A 15409-nucleotide genomic window follows, 5' to 3' on the forward strand; every position below is an offset into this window, starting at 1 on the left:
ATGTCACTGTTCTGTGTTTACTCCCTGTCTCACTGCAGTTCCAGTTTCATGCAGACATCACTTGAAAGGCAGAGCAGATTTGAGTGAACTAGACATTAGTTCCTAGCTTGCATTCTTCACATTAGAAGCACAGCAAAACTGTCATCATTCTGTGGGTTGAATTCAACTGACTTATTTTTTCAATTTAGAGAACAGACTTGCTTTTGAATCTGTGGTGTGCAAATCTCTGCCTTTCTTTAAACAAAAGTATCAGTTTAAGCAACTAAATACAGGTTTGTTAGTCTCCAATTAAAATGGTAGCTAGAATCTTTGCTCAAAGCTGAAACAAAAGACCAGCAGTCTCTGAATGGGATGTGTAGCATCCAAGACTGAGAGGAGAGAAACTGGAGCTGTGTAGTAAAGCTGTTATGAAAGTGAACATTTGTATTTCAAAACCTTTTATCTTCTTTTTACAGAAAACCCCCCTAGTGCCAAGCAACCTACCAAGATGCTGGTCATCAAAAAGGTTTCAAAAGAGGATCCTGCTGCCGCCTTCTCAGCTGCATTTACATCACCTGTTTCTCACCTGGCAAATGGCAACAAAGCCACTACCATTGTCCCAAGTGTCTACAAAAATCTGGTTCCTAAACCTGCAGCTCCCCCTTCCAAGGTACAAAAGTTTCCAGCAAAGTTAGTGAACAGCAGATCAAGGAAGAATTCTCTCATTTGACAAGGGAATCACCCCCCTAGAAAACAGTAGGAGTTGAAGTCCAGTAGTTTCTGGGATAGTGGCCTTTACATTAGATGTCTATTGTCTGAACAACTGCTAAACTTGTTAAAGTGCCTTTTGGTCTTCATGCAGAGAAGTAAACTTGAATGGTTGAATCGTTCTTGTCTCAATTAGACCAAACAAGCAATGCTAGAGAAGTGGAATGTGTGCTACAATGTGCTTAAATTGTTCACCTTGAAAGGTCTTTATTGGGTTACAGTACTTCTGATGTGTTTAAAACACAGTTGAGGCTCATATCAGATTAGATTGTTGCATCCTGCAATTTAGCTCTAATTTAGTTGAGTCTTAAAGGCAACCTGGGAAACTAATGGGTTTTGTGTAGTAATTGTTTTTTAGTTAAAGAGATATAGGAATGTTGGGGGAAAAAAAAGTAGTGGACTTAGTTGTGGACTTTACCTTGCCCATTTTTCCAGAGAATCCATGTGTGTAGATGCCCTAGAAACTTTGTAGGGTTGATAGCGGAAGTATTTAAGAAGCTAAAGAATATTATTAGCTAGGTTGTTCTTGAAAAAGCTGTCCAAAAACTTGGAGTTGTAAAATATATTCGTTACTAATGCTGGCTGTGACATTTACAACTAAGTCTTCCTGTAATTAGAGTAGACTAGGCTTACACATTTCAAAGATAAGAGCAGAACAGGGAAGATAAACAACTTTGTTGTAAGAAAGCAGGTTTAGAGCCTCTTTCCCATTTGGAAATTTCTCTTAACTCAGGCTAAATTCTGCCAGCTACAGGAAAAATCTGAGTGTTTAAAAAGGTGATGAACTTAATCATGTATAAACCCTTAATTTGACAAGTAATCTCCTCAGAGAGATGGGATAAATTGGCCCATTATACAGATTATTACAGAGATTTTCTTTCCACATAGTGTTTTCAGTCCATGTATGTACTTGCTTAGATAAACACAATCTATCTGATGGATAAGAAGCCTCCTGTGGACTTTATTTTGCTTATGCAGCTTAATATATGTGTATGTATAGTCTTACCTGGTTTTCATCTCTGATTTTGAGTGGTCTTTGAAACAAAAAGCCACGGGTACAGTTTCTATCCAGGCTCTTAGATTGTTTCTTGGATTGCTTCAAAGTAAAACAGTGTTAAGGAACAGCAATGCATATAGCTTTTCTGTCTTAGCTGCTGTTGTGTGCGAGGTAACTTGATACCAGCTGTAGAGATTGAGATGCACTTCAGAAAGCTATGTAACTGTCTGTTGGTGCTGGTCATGGCACACCTGTCACTTGAAAATGTAGGATTTGCATGTAGGAATCTGTTTAGCTATTATTCCTTGTTGTGTTGCCATCATTGCATTTGTTTTGGCCACTTCTAAAGCCCTTGGTCAGAAGGTTTTCATTAATTCTGCCTAGAAGAGCTGCTCTTAAAGCTTTCCCTAACTGTTCTGAAATGACTCTAAGTTTGGATTGTACAGATGACACACACAGTACATTAATCAGTGCTCACAGTTGGAATAAACCCTTTAATTTTTACAGATGATTTGGAAACCTTGGTCTGTTTTTCTGAGACAGCCTTGTGACTGTGATAAGGAAGTTCAGCTTACATCCAAAATAATAGTAGGGCTTTTCTTGTTAGCTTGTTTAACACTTCATGTAGCTCTCATTTGCATTCCAGATTGTGTATCTGTATGTAAATCAGATCTTATGGCAATATGCAGTGGTAGCTGCCCAAGTACCTTGTAATGAAGCATTGACTGTGCTGAACCAATCGGTAGGCCTGGATTCCATTTGGTTCCATACCTGAAGTTTTACAATGTTGATAACATCTGAAGTGCTGTTTGGCTAGTGGAGGAGGTGTTGACTTTTGGTATGTAGCCCAGGAGATCAGTCACGTGAAACAGGATATAAAGATGTGATTGGTGATTTTGAAACCAATTTGTAAGTGTGTAGGTATTGACATGGTGCTGTGGTTGGGAGAGTATGGTGCTTCTCAGCAGTGGGGATTGCAGTAGGGCAAAATTGTATGCTGGTGTCATCACCTGGGCTTTGGTTAATGAACAGTGAGCATTAGCAAAACTAAAAGGTGAGATACCAGCATATCCTGAGTTAGGAAATCTGCCTGTGTACTGCCTTTTTTAAAGGTACAGACATAAAGCAGCTGTGGTAGGATGCATTATTCTGAAGACCTCAAAAATGTTGTACAGCAATTTCAGTGCATAGAGTAGTAGAGGGGTCAAAGCATTCAATTTGACAAAGTCAGCAGGGTGAGAAAGCTGTGCCACTGTCAAACTGAATGAAAATGGGTTTTGTTAAGTTGTAGCTAGTAGTGTTGAAAGGAAGAGAACTCAAGGCAGCCAAACCACTGCATTCGTTCTTAGCTAATTGTTCACAAACAGCCCATGAAGGAATCCATCTGCAAACAATCCCTTTTGATATTTGTCTCTGGTTGTTGCCCTTGAGTGGAGCTGCCTCCATAAGAAAGCAGTTGTAGGGGTCTGTCTTTGTCTAAGCTGCCACTGTGTGGAAACTGGGAGAACCATCAGCAGCAAAGAGCTGGATCTCTGAGCAGTGCAGCCACGGAATCTGCGGAGAGAAACTTCTTGTCACAGTAATTCTACCCCCTTGTGTTCATACCAGGCAGTATCATGCAGATGGGGTTATCCTCTGAGCCTGAAGGAAATGTCTGGAACATGTGCTGTGAACACTAAATAATCCATTCAGTCATGTGGACTGCTCTTGTTTTTAAGTTGGAGTGCAAGAGTAATGCTGATGGCCTTCCCTACTGATGTATTTACTTTTAGAGTAATAAAATAACCCAATGGTACCAAAATGGTGCTTTCTGCTCTCGGTGCTTGCAGAATGTGAGGTCTGTTGCATCTCACATTTAACTAAATCCCACTTCACTAGTTAGCTGAAGCTGGCTTCAGAAGTCTAATGGGTCAAAGGAACCAGCATGTCTGCTCTCACAGGTGTATTTCTTGTGCTACTTGATCCAAGTTTCTTGTTAGGATCCTTTTTGTAAAGGCTGTTGCTTCACAGTGTTTGTCCTTGGTTGATAAGAGACACTCAAGAATAACATTCCAAGTAACAAAAACTTACCTTGAAGTCTTTCTGCTTTTCATCTAAATCACGAGTGTGTTCCTAAGGATACTGCAGAGAGTATCCAGAGCAAAACAGCAAGTGTTCATGCACTGTAATGGACTGACTGCTTTTTTTTGGCTTTTTTTTCCCTTTGTTGTTGCTAAATCAGTGCAATGATGGACACTTTCAGAGCCCTAGGAGACAAGTAACTTGTGTCGTCAGCCTGGACAGAAATATCTCTTCATGTGCTTCTTCCTCATTCAGGGAAAGGTCCTGTCAAATGCTGCAAACCCTTTCTTTGTGGCATACCGTGTTCCCATCTGAAATGTGAATCAGATTGGGATTCCCATCTGTGGGTAGCTGCAAGATGCATCATGTTACTCTGGTGATTCCAATTAATGAAGAACAATGCTGAATTTTCTCTTTGAGCTCATAACAGTGTTTTACTGGAGGGTGGTGCCCGTGAAGCAGAATTGTGTGTGGTTTTGGGAAAACAGAAGAGGGTGTGTGTTGAGGTAAACTTGAGACTGTTCTTGGAGTGGGAGGAAAAGAAAACCCATACAACAGCCAACATGTTTGTATGTTTGTTTTGCTACTTGCAAACAACCCTTTCTTGAGCCTTATAGTTTACTGTTTGATATCTCGTGTTCTCTTCAATATAGCCAAGCCCATGGAAAGCCAACAGAAGTGAACACAAACCAGGCTCGCTCTCCTCCAGCCGTGACTCTGCCTTTACCAGTCCAGTGTCTGTAACCAAACCAGCGGTACTGGCCAGCAGCTCAGTGCTCACCTCTCCCAAAGAGGTAAGGGGTTGGGGACAGGAACTTTTATCACTCTCATCTACTGTAGCTTAACCACAATAAGGTGTAAAGCCATTGGTGGTTGTCCAAATGTAGAAACACTCCAATGGAGTGTTTCCCTCCAATTTAAAACAGAAGGGCTAACACTTTAAACGGTGTTGTGTAACTAGCCATGGGTAGACTTAGTGTTATCATAGGGCACACACCAAGAACTGATGTGAATAGACTGGCAGACTGATTCCCCTTCTGTTCCTCAGTATGGGGAAAGAAGGGGAAGGAGAGTCATCTGCTCCATTGCCCTTCTGCAGGAGAACAGCACAAGTAATGGCTCAGAGTGGGAGGAGGGAGTTCAACACGTGTATGTCTCCAGCTACAGTGTCTGTTGTGAATTTTGGAGTTGAAGGAGGTAGTCTGCAGATGTGGAAACTACCTACCTCTGGTTTTGGTCTGAAGTTTGGAGAGAATGTTAGAATCAAAATCTGTTAATGTTTCAGCAGCGACTGACAGAACAGGTTTTGGCCAGTGCTCTTGTGCTTCACTTCATAGCAGGGATACAAAGTGTTGGTTTGGACTTTGAAATTCCAGGAAGTTTAATAGAACAGAGACACTGAATAACTTCTCTCCTCTGAATCACAATTCAAAAAGTTTGTGATCATATGTAAGAAGGGAAAAAAAATTCAGATTGTGCTAAGTGACATTCACAGAATTTGAAATGAGTATATTTGTGTTTCACATACAACTGGGGGGGTTCTACTTGGGCATTTGTTGTGTTCCTTTACAGATCTCACTTCTGAAATAAGACCTTATCCTTATGATTCTGTGCCTTTCAGGCTTGACTTTGCAACAGCCTGTCCTTTTGTGCTTTAGCCACTGCTGAGAGTAAAAGCAGTCCTTCATTAAAAGCAATAGTGGGGAAGCATACTCCCATCCCTTTGACAAATAGATCTTACACTGTACTCTTACCTTGCTTTTGGCTGGCCTTAGACAGAGCCATGCCCAGCATGGCCACCTTTGTAGCATAAATATGTAAACTTCAACAGTCTTTCACCTGCAGGTAGGTGCTTAAAGGACATTCACTTTCTATCAAACAGTGGTAATGCAAATCATCTCCTTCACCCATCCCCCCAAAAGGGTCTTGTGTGAAACTTCAGTCAGCAAAGATGTCAGGTACTAATGTAGCAGCAGGAGTAGGCAACTGGCTTTTCCCCAGAACAAGCAGTGCCTCTTTTGGTACTTCTGTGTTACCAGTGTTCATCAACTAAACAAAAAGAGCTTAAAAATTCCTCCCAACTACAACTGAGCACTTACAATACATTTTTTTTTCTTTGAATCTGTTAGAGACTTGCAGTGAAAACACAGGACCATGGCCAGAAAATAGTACTGTAATCCCAGCTCCACAAGCCTGCTACAGACTTTGCCTTTTTATTTCTGAAATGGGGATAATGCCCCTCCTGCAGAAGTGCTGAACATAGCACCTTGATTCATAAGAGACCACAGTGTGGTGAAAAGTTAAAGGGTGGCAAGGAGCACTAGCACCGTTTCCCCAGCAGCCTGTCTTAAGATAAACCAAGATCTTCCTAAAAAGATTCAGGGTGATTTTTCTGTAAGAGATCTGTGTTACATCACAGATCAACAGGCATCTGAACAAACCTGAGATGATACATAGTGCTCTCATTTAATAAATGACATACAAAACAAAAACCTAACAGGAAAAAAACAGAGCTGTTTGATTCAAAGGGCTAAAGTCACCTGTAGAGAAGATGCCCAAGATGACTCCTTGTACCCTTTAAATGACAGAGAATGTTATATAAAACCCCCTTCTACAGAAAGTTATGCATAAAGGCAGAATTGAGGTGAAATTCAGTTCCTTCTCAGGAATCTGTTGTTTCTAAACTCCAGTTGTATCTGTCTTCCCCTAATGTGTAGGAATTAACTTGTGATACCTCAGCAGTCTATTCAATGTTAAAACTACCAAAGAGCTGATGTAGAATCTTCTACATTACCAGAAAACATCTTATCTTCAGTCTCCTTTGTTCATTGTTAAATTCTGTCACTGCAGTCAAACTAGTTACCATGCTGGGAGCTTAATTTCAGTGCTGTGTTAGCTTTTTACCCTACTATTCAGTCACTGGTTGTGTCTGTTACAGTTGCTCATTTGTTCCTTACTGTGTCGAATCAAGCAAAATCCAAAAAGGCCACCTGAGACATGTTTACTGTAAGGCACTGCTTTCAGCATGGGAGTTCCCTGAAAGGAATTCCTTCACACCAGTGTTTCATCTGCAGCAGGCACTAGAAATACAAGCAGCAGCTGCTGCTTTGGTTTTGTTTTGCCGAGTGTTTTAGTTCCCCTGATCTTTGCTCAGAGAGCTGGGAGGATGATAAAACCAGGGTTTTTTAAGTGTTTTTGAGGAGCCTGGATTTGCAACCTTCTCAACCCAGCTTAAAACAAAAAGGAGGAGGAAGGGCAATTTTACTTTGAGGAGAAAAATCAAAGCAAGTAAGTGAAGGAAAAGATGAGTTTTGCATGCAGGATTCTAGTGTCAGGTATCTCTATTAATGGCTAAATTCCTCTTTCTCAAAGTAGCCAGACATGAACTCTGTATACAAGCAGAAGTTTGTTATTAGGAACTTCAGCATAACATGTTCTTGCATTTCTTCTGAGTGGCCAGTCAAAATGAGGGAATTAACTTGAAAACTCAGCTTGGCCAGCAATGCTTTTATTGCAGCATCACAACTGGGCTGCTGCTAGTGTGCAAACTCTTGTGCCATGTGTCTGGGCCAGAGGTTTGAGATCATTAAGAAAGCTTCAACCCCATGAAAGAGGTGGGAGGTTACCTCAGGTTGTCTGTGTCTGGCTGCACACGGAACCCGATGGCAGTGAGGGTGCAGAGCTGGACTCAGCAGCATCCATTCTGTGGCTCTGTGCTGCCCAGGGGACATTGCCCTGGCTGTGACTACCAGTTCCACATCCAGCCCTGGTCAATTGGGATGTGACCACTCCCTGGAAGGGGATTACCACCCCATTGTCAGGATGTCTTAAGACACAAATTTGAACTGAGCTTAACCTCGTTAGTTTTTACATTTGGATGAGGGTTCTGTAAGTGGTGCTCTGCCTTAGTAAACTGTTGTAGCTTCCAGCATTGCTTGAGAGAGTTTTGTTGCCAAGGAACAAAATAAAGGTGTTCATGGCCATGTGAATTGACTCCTAGGGGAAGAAAAAACTTCAGAGTCAATAATGACAGGAGAGAGAACAAGGTGCTGGTGAGGGGAGAAGTGAACATGCCACACCAGTCAGTGGGAATTTGACACAGGAGTTTCTTTTCTGAGGGCACAAGAGGCAGGCAAAGAACCAATGAGTTGTTTGGAAGAGATAAGCAGAGACCCCAGAGAGGGCCTCATCCTCACAGCAATACAACTTGAACATCTCTGTCTTCTGCCTCCCCTGACTAGAGTCCTTCCAGCACCACCCCTCCCATCGAGATCTGCTCCTCACGCCTGACCAAGCTGATGCGCCGCACCACTGATAAAAAGAGCGAGTTCCTGAAGGCACTGAAGGATGACAGGAATGGGGAGATAACAGAGAACAGAGAATGTGACAAGCTGGATGATGTAAGATCACTGTCCTTACTCTGTATATCATCACTATGTATTTAGGGAGTTGGGTACTGAAAAAACCCCATGAGAGCAGAGTACATAACCGAGGCTCTGGAGGAGGAGAGGAGTGAGTGGTGGTGGGCTGGCACATGTGCCCAGCACTGCCATGAAGGGACAGCTTAATGTGATGAGATGCAAACGGGTAAGTGATGAATGAGGTGGAAAGGAAGGTCGCAGGTGGTGAAGGTAATGAGATTTTTGCAAAGATTCTCTAAGGAGTGGAATGATACCGGATCTTGGCACCTCAGTTTGCTTCCAAACTTCTTTGTCGAGCTCCACACTCAGGAGAGCAGAATTCAGTGCTTGTGAGAGGTGCAGGACAGTGGCTCAGGCCTCAGAGGTTGGGAGCAGACCCCTGAGTGCCTGAGGCGGTGGCTTGATGTGTACGTAAAGGCTATGCTTAGGAGGATTTCATTCTCCTGGTTTCCTCTCTCTCTCTGAAGCCCCTGGTGATGGCTGTGTAATGCCAGAGCCTACTCCCTTGGCACAGAAGTGTTCATACCGTGTTGCCTTGTTGCAGCCTGGGAGAAGTTGCTTTCAACTCTTATCAGTCCAGACTCTGTAAAAAAAACAGTGACTCAAGGTGAAAGGCTTGGCTTTACTTCCAAAAGCAGAGGCTCAAGCTCAGATCTGTGCTGTTGGCAGCGTCTGTGCGAGCAGACCTTGATGCTTTTGTTTCTCTTTAGATGGAGAGCAACAGCACACCAGAACCAAAGGAAAACTGGGAAGAGAACTGCCATCAGAACGGCCTTTCTCTCCCTTTGCCGGAGGAGGGGGAAAACCTCTCTCATTCATTGGAAGCAGAACACAGGTGAGTAAATGGCAGTGTCTGGAGTAAAGGAGGGTGGGTCCTTGGACTGAGTGAGGAGGAGGAAACTAGTCCAAAGACAACTGGGCAGCAGCAATACCTTTGCATGCACTGAGCTGGAGGTGTGAGGGCTTTGTGACTAGTGCTGGGCTGGGTGCAACCTTGCTGGAAATAAACCAAGACACGGGTGACAGCTGAGCCAGGGCTTTCCCCAGGTCTGTAATTAAATCCCAGTGCTTCTCTAGTGCCTGTGTGCTAATGCTGCCTGCATATTTACCTGCCCACAAACCCAGTGTGATTCCAGTTAATTTACAGGTAAGTGTCCTGAATGGAGTGACCTGAATGCTGAAGGTACACACAGACACACACACGACTTTCTGTCTGCACTTAAAACACTCCTGTGCTACTGTCAGTGCTGTACAAGTGGGAGAATATTTACCTTGTATCTTGCTTCAGTGAGAAAGCAATGTGTGAGCATCTAGTGCAAGCAGAGAGTAAGTTTTAGAAGAATCTAAACTGTGATACAGGTTTGATTGCCTCATATCCTCCTTTGGTGTCCTTGGGTACAATTTCAAGTACCTGCCTCACTTTCCTTCTGCCAGTCTGGTTATTTACCCATGGTACAGGATTGCTGCTGATTAAATATTTGTAGAGGATATTGAGTATGAGAAATGTTGGGTAAACACAAAGCATTGTTGAAGGGGTCCCTAATATAGAAGATTCCCTGGTGAATTGGGAATGATTTAATGCAAAGCCTTGCACTTCATGGACAAAATGTTCTGTCCTTTGCCATCACTCCCTTGCTTTAACTCCTGTCCCTCTTTTATGTTCTCCACAAATCAGGTTACTGAAAGAAATGGGATGGCAGGAGTATCCTGAAAATGATGAAAACTACCTTCCCCTCACAGAGGATGAGCTCAGAGAGTTCCAGATTAAATCAGAGCAGGTACGTTTGCAGCTCGTGCTGCTGCTCTTCTCCCTCTCCCTTCTCACGCACGAGTCTTCTGGGGTGCGGGTCCTAAGGATGCTGGAGAGGACCAAGGGTTGAGGTGAGGTTGGCGTGGAGCTGGTGACCGTGCTGTCCCTGCCCAGCGTGCTTGTGCAGTTAAATAAATGACAGGTGCCCACGGAGGGTCAGAGGGTTCCTCTCTGCACTTCTGCTGGGTTTCAAACCTGCCTCTGTTCCCACAGCGAAGAAGAAACGGATTTGGGAAGAACGGATTTCTTCAGGGCCGCGGCTCCAGCCTGTTGTTCCACTGGAGAAGCACTTTCAAGACAAAGATTGAGGACTCAGACACAGAAACCAGTAGCAGCGAGACGTCAGATGATGATGCCTGAGAGCGGGCACCAGAAAAGTTAAAATAAATAAACCCAACCCAATAAACTCAGTTCATAGTTCACCACGTGTTTGGGGTTGTATAAACAGAGTTTATTCTGTCTCCGGTCTCTTCAGTTTGGGGCTCGTTTGGGGGTTTGTTTTCCTTTTCTTTTCTGTTTGTTTGTTTCCTTTTCGTTGTTGATACTTCATGCACAAGGGAAATAATTGTATCCCAAAGAAGAGAGAGGAAAAATTGGCTTCTTTAGCTTTTTTTCTTTTGGTTTTGCCCTAATGCTTACTAGAAGTTTGTGCAGCTAGCAAGTTTTGACAGTGATCCCTTGCGGGGGTGGGGGCGGGACACCAGTGGCCCCACCGATCTGACTGATCTTGGCAACAACAAGCTTCTAACAGTGTCGCCCCGCGGCGGGCAACAGTGTGCTAAAACAATCATTGTCAATGACAAAATGGCTATTGAAGTTCTAATTATGTTTAAATTAATGCTAATACCATGGATTCTTTTGTTGTTCTCTGGTTTTTGCGGCTCGGGGGGAGCTTCATCACTTAACCAGGCGTTTGTGGTTTTCTTCTCTTTTTGGGTTTATTGTTTGTTTTGTTTCTTTTTTTTCCTTTTGGGTACAGCTGTAAAATATTTGGATATAGGACTTGTTTGTGTTCTTCTTCTTGCAGCCTTGATATTCAGGGTGGATTGTAAAATATAAATTTTTTGTGAGATTTCAAAGATTAAGATTATTTTGATAACATTATTTACAGATTTAAAAAGAAAAAGAAGTGACTATCACATTGAGTCTGTATGAGGGGGAAAAAAAACTACTGCATCAAAAATAACTAACTTGGAATAAATATTTTGCATCAGTTTGCCAATTCGAATTGTCTTTCTTATGTAAGAGAAGCTTTCCTCTGGAGGGATCTGCAACCTCGGGGGTTTTCATGGCACTGGGGATAAAAGAGTTTCTCCTCCCGCTGTGTTTCTTTTTTTCCCACTTGGCAAACATTGCTGTAGCGCTGAGACTGCAGGAGATAAGCTCTTCCTGTAAGAAGGGAGAGGGAGAACAATGGCGAGACGATAGCCCGTCTTTGGTTTTGTTGTTGGTTTGGTGTTTTTTTTAAGAGGTGATAATAACAACTCCGGTTATCTTCCACTAAAGAAGCAGTTGGCTCCTTTTCTTTTCCCGCTTCATCCACCTGGGGTGAAGCTCGGCTGGTCGGTGTCACTTGTTCCTAGTGCAATGCTGCTGTTTGTGTTCGCACCGTGGCGAGGGAATGTCTGAATCCAAAGCTGTTTTCATTGAAGTCTTTTTTAAAAATTCATGAAAACATTTCTATTAGATTAAAAAGGATTTTACAAACAACTCAGGTGTGGCCTAAGCTGTTTCAGTGTCTGCCGGTGAAGTTCAGCTCATACCCAAAACGTTTTGGAGTGGAAGGAAGTGGTGTGGCGGGGGTGGGGGGATGGAATTGCACCTGGGGTACCACATCCTGCTCTCCTGCCCTGGGGCCGTTTCACACAGGGTCTTGCTTGGCTGTGTTTTATCTACTCCTGCCTGATCCAAGAGGACTGAAGATGTGTAACATAATGTTGATGCTTAGTTGGGGGGTCTCTGCTGTGGACTGGAGGGAGCACTCAGCACCTGCAGCCCCAAGGCAGCTGCTCCCCAGCTCTGGGCCTGAGGGGCGAGTGTTTGAATGCCAGGGGTATCGTGGGGAATGCTCAGGGCTGTGCTGGAGCTCTAAGACCCTTCACAGCTGGCCTTGTTCCCGTTGGAGACCCTGCCCTCGATGACATCAGCCATGGTTCCTGACTGGGAGTATTTGTCTTTTTATTTGTTTCCTTTTTTAATTTAACTTCATCCACTTAAGTAAAAAAAAATGGTGCAACTGTTTCTGCAGCCTTGGCAGCCAGGGGGCTGGTTTGAAGAAGCCCTTCACCTCCCCTCCATGCTGATAGCTGCTCATACTGGGCAAACAGCAGTGCTGAACCCCTCCTGGCTGCAGTAAGGACCCAGCCTGCAGGGGGACAGGCTCTGTGCACCCACAGTCCGGGGAGCTTTGTGCCCAATCTCTCCCTTCTCTGCCCCAGCCTTTCCCTAGAGGCTCTATCATTTGGAAGCTGATGAAACTTCTGAAGTGTTACCAGCCACTGCTGGGAGAGCCTGAGGCAGCAAGTGCCCAAAAATGGCAGCTTTTTCCTGAGCAAGTCACCTTTAGCTGGGATGAATATTTGCTAATGGCAAAGGGGGAGAGTGGCTGACCTGCAGCCCCCCACAACGAGCCCACGGAGGCTCAGGGGGCAATGACTGACTGAGGGGAGCTTCCTTTGGGAACAAGGGGGCAGTGGTAAAGCTGTTTCACCTCTGTGGAGATTGTTTATTAGCTGAAAACCCTCAGTGCATCGTTGTGAGCTGTCTCAAAGAGGAAAACAGACAACCCCCAGACACTCCAGGGTGGGCACAGCTGTCAGCAAGCACTTCGTAACCACGAATGAGGGGTTGCTACAGGGCTGGGAACAGGTCTCAGTGCTGGTGGGGCTTTCCTATCGTGTTTTCTGTGGCTTGCTCAGGTGGCCAAGCAGCATTTTTCCCCCTTAGCAGGGTCTGTGGTAATCACTGGGAGCAGCCAGGGTCAGGGCTGTGGCGCTGCCCTTCCTGCCCAGCCACCTTCCCTCGCCCAGCCCAGCGTAGCAACAGCGGCCTCAAACATTGCAGCCACCCACGACGGCAGCGACCAGGAGGAGCAGGAGGAGCAGGTCCGTGCATGCGTCCCAGCCCAGCTTGAGGTGCCTTCCCCGGGGAACGACCCCTCTGCCCTGGCAGGGAGCACCCCTAAGTGCCCCCTCCCCACTGTGCTTTGCAGGGTGCCCCATGCCGGGCGCGGGGGGCTTCGCCTGCCCAGGCTGCCGCATGGCGTTCAGCTCCTGGCCGCTGCTGCGGGAGCACGAGGAGAAGCTGTGCCTGGGGCCCCCGGCGGCCGGCAGCACCCGCCTCCCTGGGGGGGACCCGCTGCCGGTGCAGGGGGCTCAGGGCACGGCGGGGAGGCCGCAGGACACCTCGGTAGCGTGGGGATGGGGCGGCTCAGCGGGGACGGGGACTGGGCTGGGGCACGCCGTGGGTGAGGAAAGCAGAGGAGTGACGGCCACTGTGGCTGGATCCAGCTTGGCCTGAGCTGCAAAGACCCTGTGTCCTCCCTCCCCACACCACACGGGCTGCCCTCGGTGCTGCTTCTGCCAAAACCAGAAGAGCTGCTATTATTAAGCATTTTCTTTCACTCTTCCCTTCCCGTTTGCCTTTCCGAGGTGGGGGTGGCCCAGCGTGGGAACGGGGCCGAGCCACGTCATCACCTGGTACTGGCCGTGGGGGGCCAGCGTGGGCCAGGGCGGGCGCGGGGGGCTCCCCTGGGCGAGGTGCTCACCCCCCGCGAGCGGGCCCTGCTCCGTGCCGCCCACCCTGCTGCACAGAGGCTGCCGGCAGAGGTACAGCTACCCCCTCAGCCCTGGCGTGGGCAGCAGCACTTGCCACGGGAGCTGCTGGAAGCCCACGAGCGCCATGTGGCCGAAATCCGGGCCAGGACCCGGCAGCTGGAGCAGCAGAGAGAGGGTAAGCACTGGCAGGTGATGGGGAGGCACCTGAGGGCTGCGGTAACCCTGGGGAGCAGGGCTGAGGGGCCATGCTGAGCCCAAGGCCCCTCACCATCCCACAGGGCTGTGCCGGCGGCTGGAGGCCCTGGGGACCAGGGGGGCTGCGAACTTCCCCCTTGAGCGGGAGGAACCAGAGGTGCTGCAGGATGGCGCTGGGCAGCTGACGCATGGCGAGTGAGGCCCAGCTGGGGGAGGACGGGGCTCTGCACCCCTCTGGGGCAGCACCAGGGAGTGGGGGTGCTTTCCATCAAGGAGCCCTCAGCCCCTCACCCTCCCCCATTCGCCTGTTTCCTCCCCAGGGCTGCCATCCACCTCAACACTCTCCTGCCAGCCGCCGGGCCTCTGGCTGCAGAGGCCAGGTGAGGGTCTGGGGGTGGCAATGGAGCCCAGCTGAGCGTCCTGCCGGGCCCCAGCACTGGCTGACGCTGAGGCTACGGCAGGGCACTGCGCTTGTCCTACCTGCGTGCCGGCGGGCACAACCCAGCCGTCCTGGAGCAGCTCCTGCACCTCCAGGTGGAGGCCACGGCGCTGGAGACGGGACCCCGGGGGCCGCACGGGGACAGGAGGACAGGTAAGTCACAACCCCAGCCCCGGGCCCATCCCCAGCAGGGTCTCTGCCTCCACAGTCAGCAGCTGAGGCCTCCCCCCACCGCCCCAGCTGTGCCGGCAGAGCCCCTCGGCTCAGGCTCAGGCTCGGGCACAGGCTCAGGCTCAGGCTCAGGCACGGGCACAGCGGGGCTGGATGCAGCGCTGCTGGCCGTGGAGCTGGAGAACCGGCGGCTGGAAGAAGAGCTCCTGGCGCTGAAGGTCAGGAAGGAGAGGAGAGCTGATGCCGGTGGGTGATGGGTCCCAGGGGCAGCCCCCACCTCCCTGCATGCCGCTGGGGAGAGGGCAAACCCTGCCCTGACGCCGCCCCCCAGGCTCGCGGGCGGCCCGCTGGCACACGCAGGAGCTGGCCCAGCTCCAGGCAGAGGTGGGGATGCTGCGGTGCCAGGCGGAGCGGGCAGGGCCACGGCTGCCCCCCGCCATCCTCCCACCCCCCGTGGCCCCTCCGCTCCCACCAGCCCTGGCTGCACCAGAGCTTTTCACGGTAAGAGCCTCGTCCCGGGGCTGTTTCCAGGGGGTGAGGGGAGATGGGGTCAGGCTGCAGACCCAATGGGATGAGTGTTGAGGTACAGGCCTGGGGAGATGATTCAGGAACCGCTCCCTTGGCCACAGCTGGGGACACAGGTGTCCTGTGGAGCAAGGGCCACCAGGACAGGAGATACCCCCTGCCAGGTGCCAAACCACAGGCAGAACTTGCTCTGCACTCACAACACCGTTTGGCACAGGGTGGCTGGGCAGCTCCTGCCTGTTGCTGGATGACACTGGGACCTCCTTC

General features: G+C 48.0%; 2 protein-coding genes across 5 annotated transcripts in view; both read left to right on the forward strand.

The window, feature by feature from the left end:
- Positions 1-11258, forward strand: part of GPBP1L1 (GC-rich promoter binding protein 1 like 1) — a 33136-nt gene extending 21878 nt beyond the window's left edge. For all 3 annotated transcript variants that reach the window (XM_062003296.1, XM_062003297.1, XM_062003295.1), the window contains 6 exons: positions 456-649; positions 4459-4599; positions 8047-8205; positions 8937-9061; positions 9902-10004; positions 10250-11258. In XM_062003296.1, coding sequence (XP_061859280.1) covers positions 456-649; positions 4459-4599; positions 8047-8205; positions 8937-9061; positions 9902-10004; positions 10250-10396 — 869 coding nt within the window. In that variant the 3' untranslated portion in view covers positions 10397-11258. The remainder of the gene's footprint in view (positions 1-455; positions 650-4458; positions 4600-8046; positions 8206-8936; positions 9062-9901; positions 10005-10249) is intronic.
- Positions 1-15409, forward strand: part of PRDX1 (peroxiredoxin 1) — a 354386-nt gene that overhangs the window by 289687 nt on the left and 49290 nt on the right. The window lies entirely within an intron of this gene.

This window comes from Colius striatus, chromosome 10 (assembly GCF_028858725.1).
Source record: "Colius striatus isolate bColStr4 chromosome 10, bColStr4.1.hap1, whole genome shotgun sequence".
In the NCBI taxonomy this organism is placed as follows: Eukaryota; Metazoa; Chordata; class Aves; order Coliiformes; family Coliidae; genus Colius; species Colius striatus.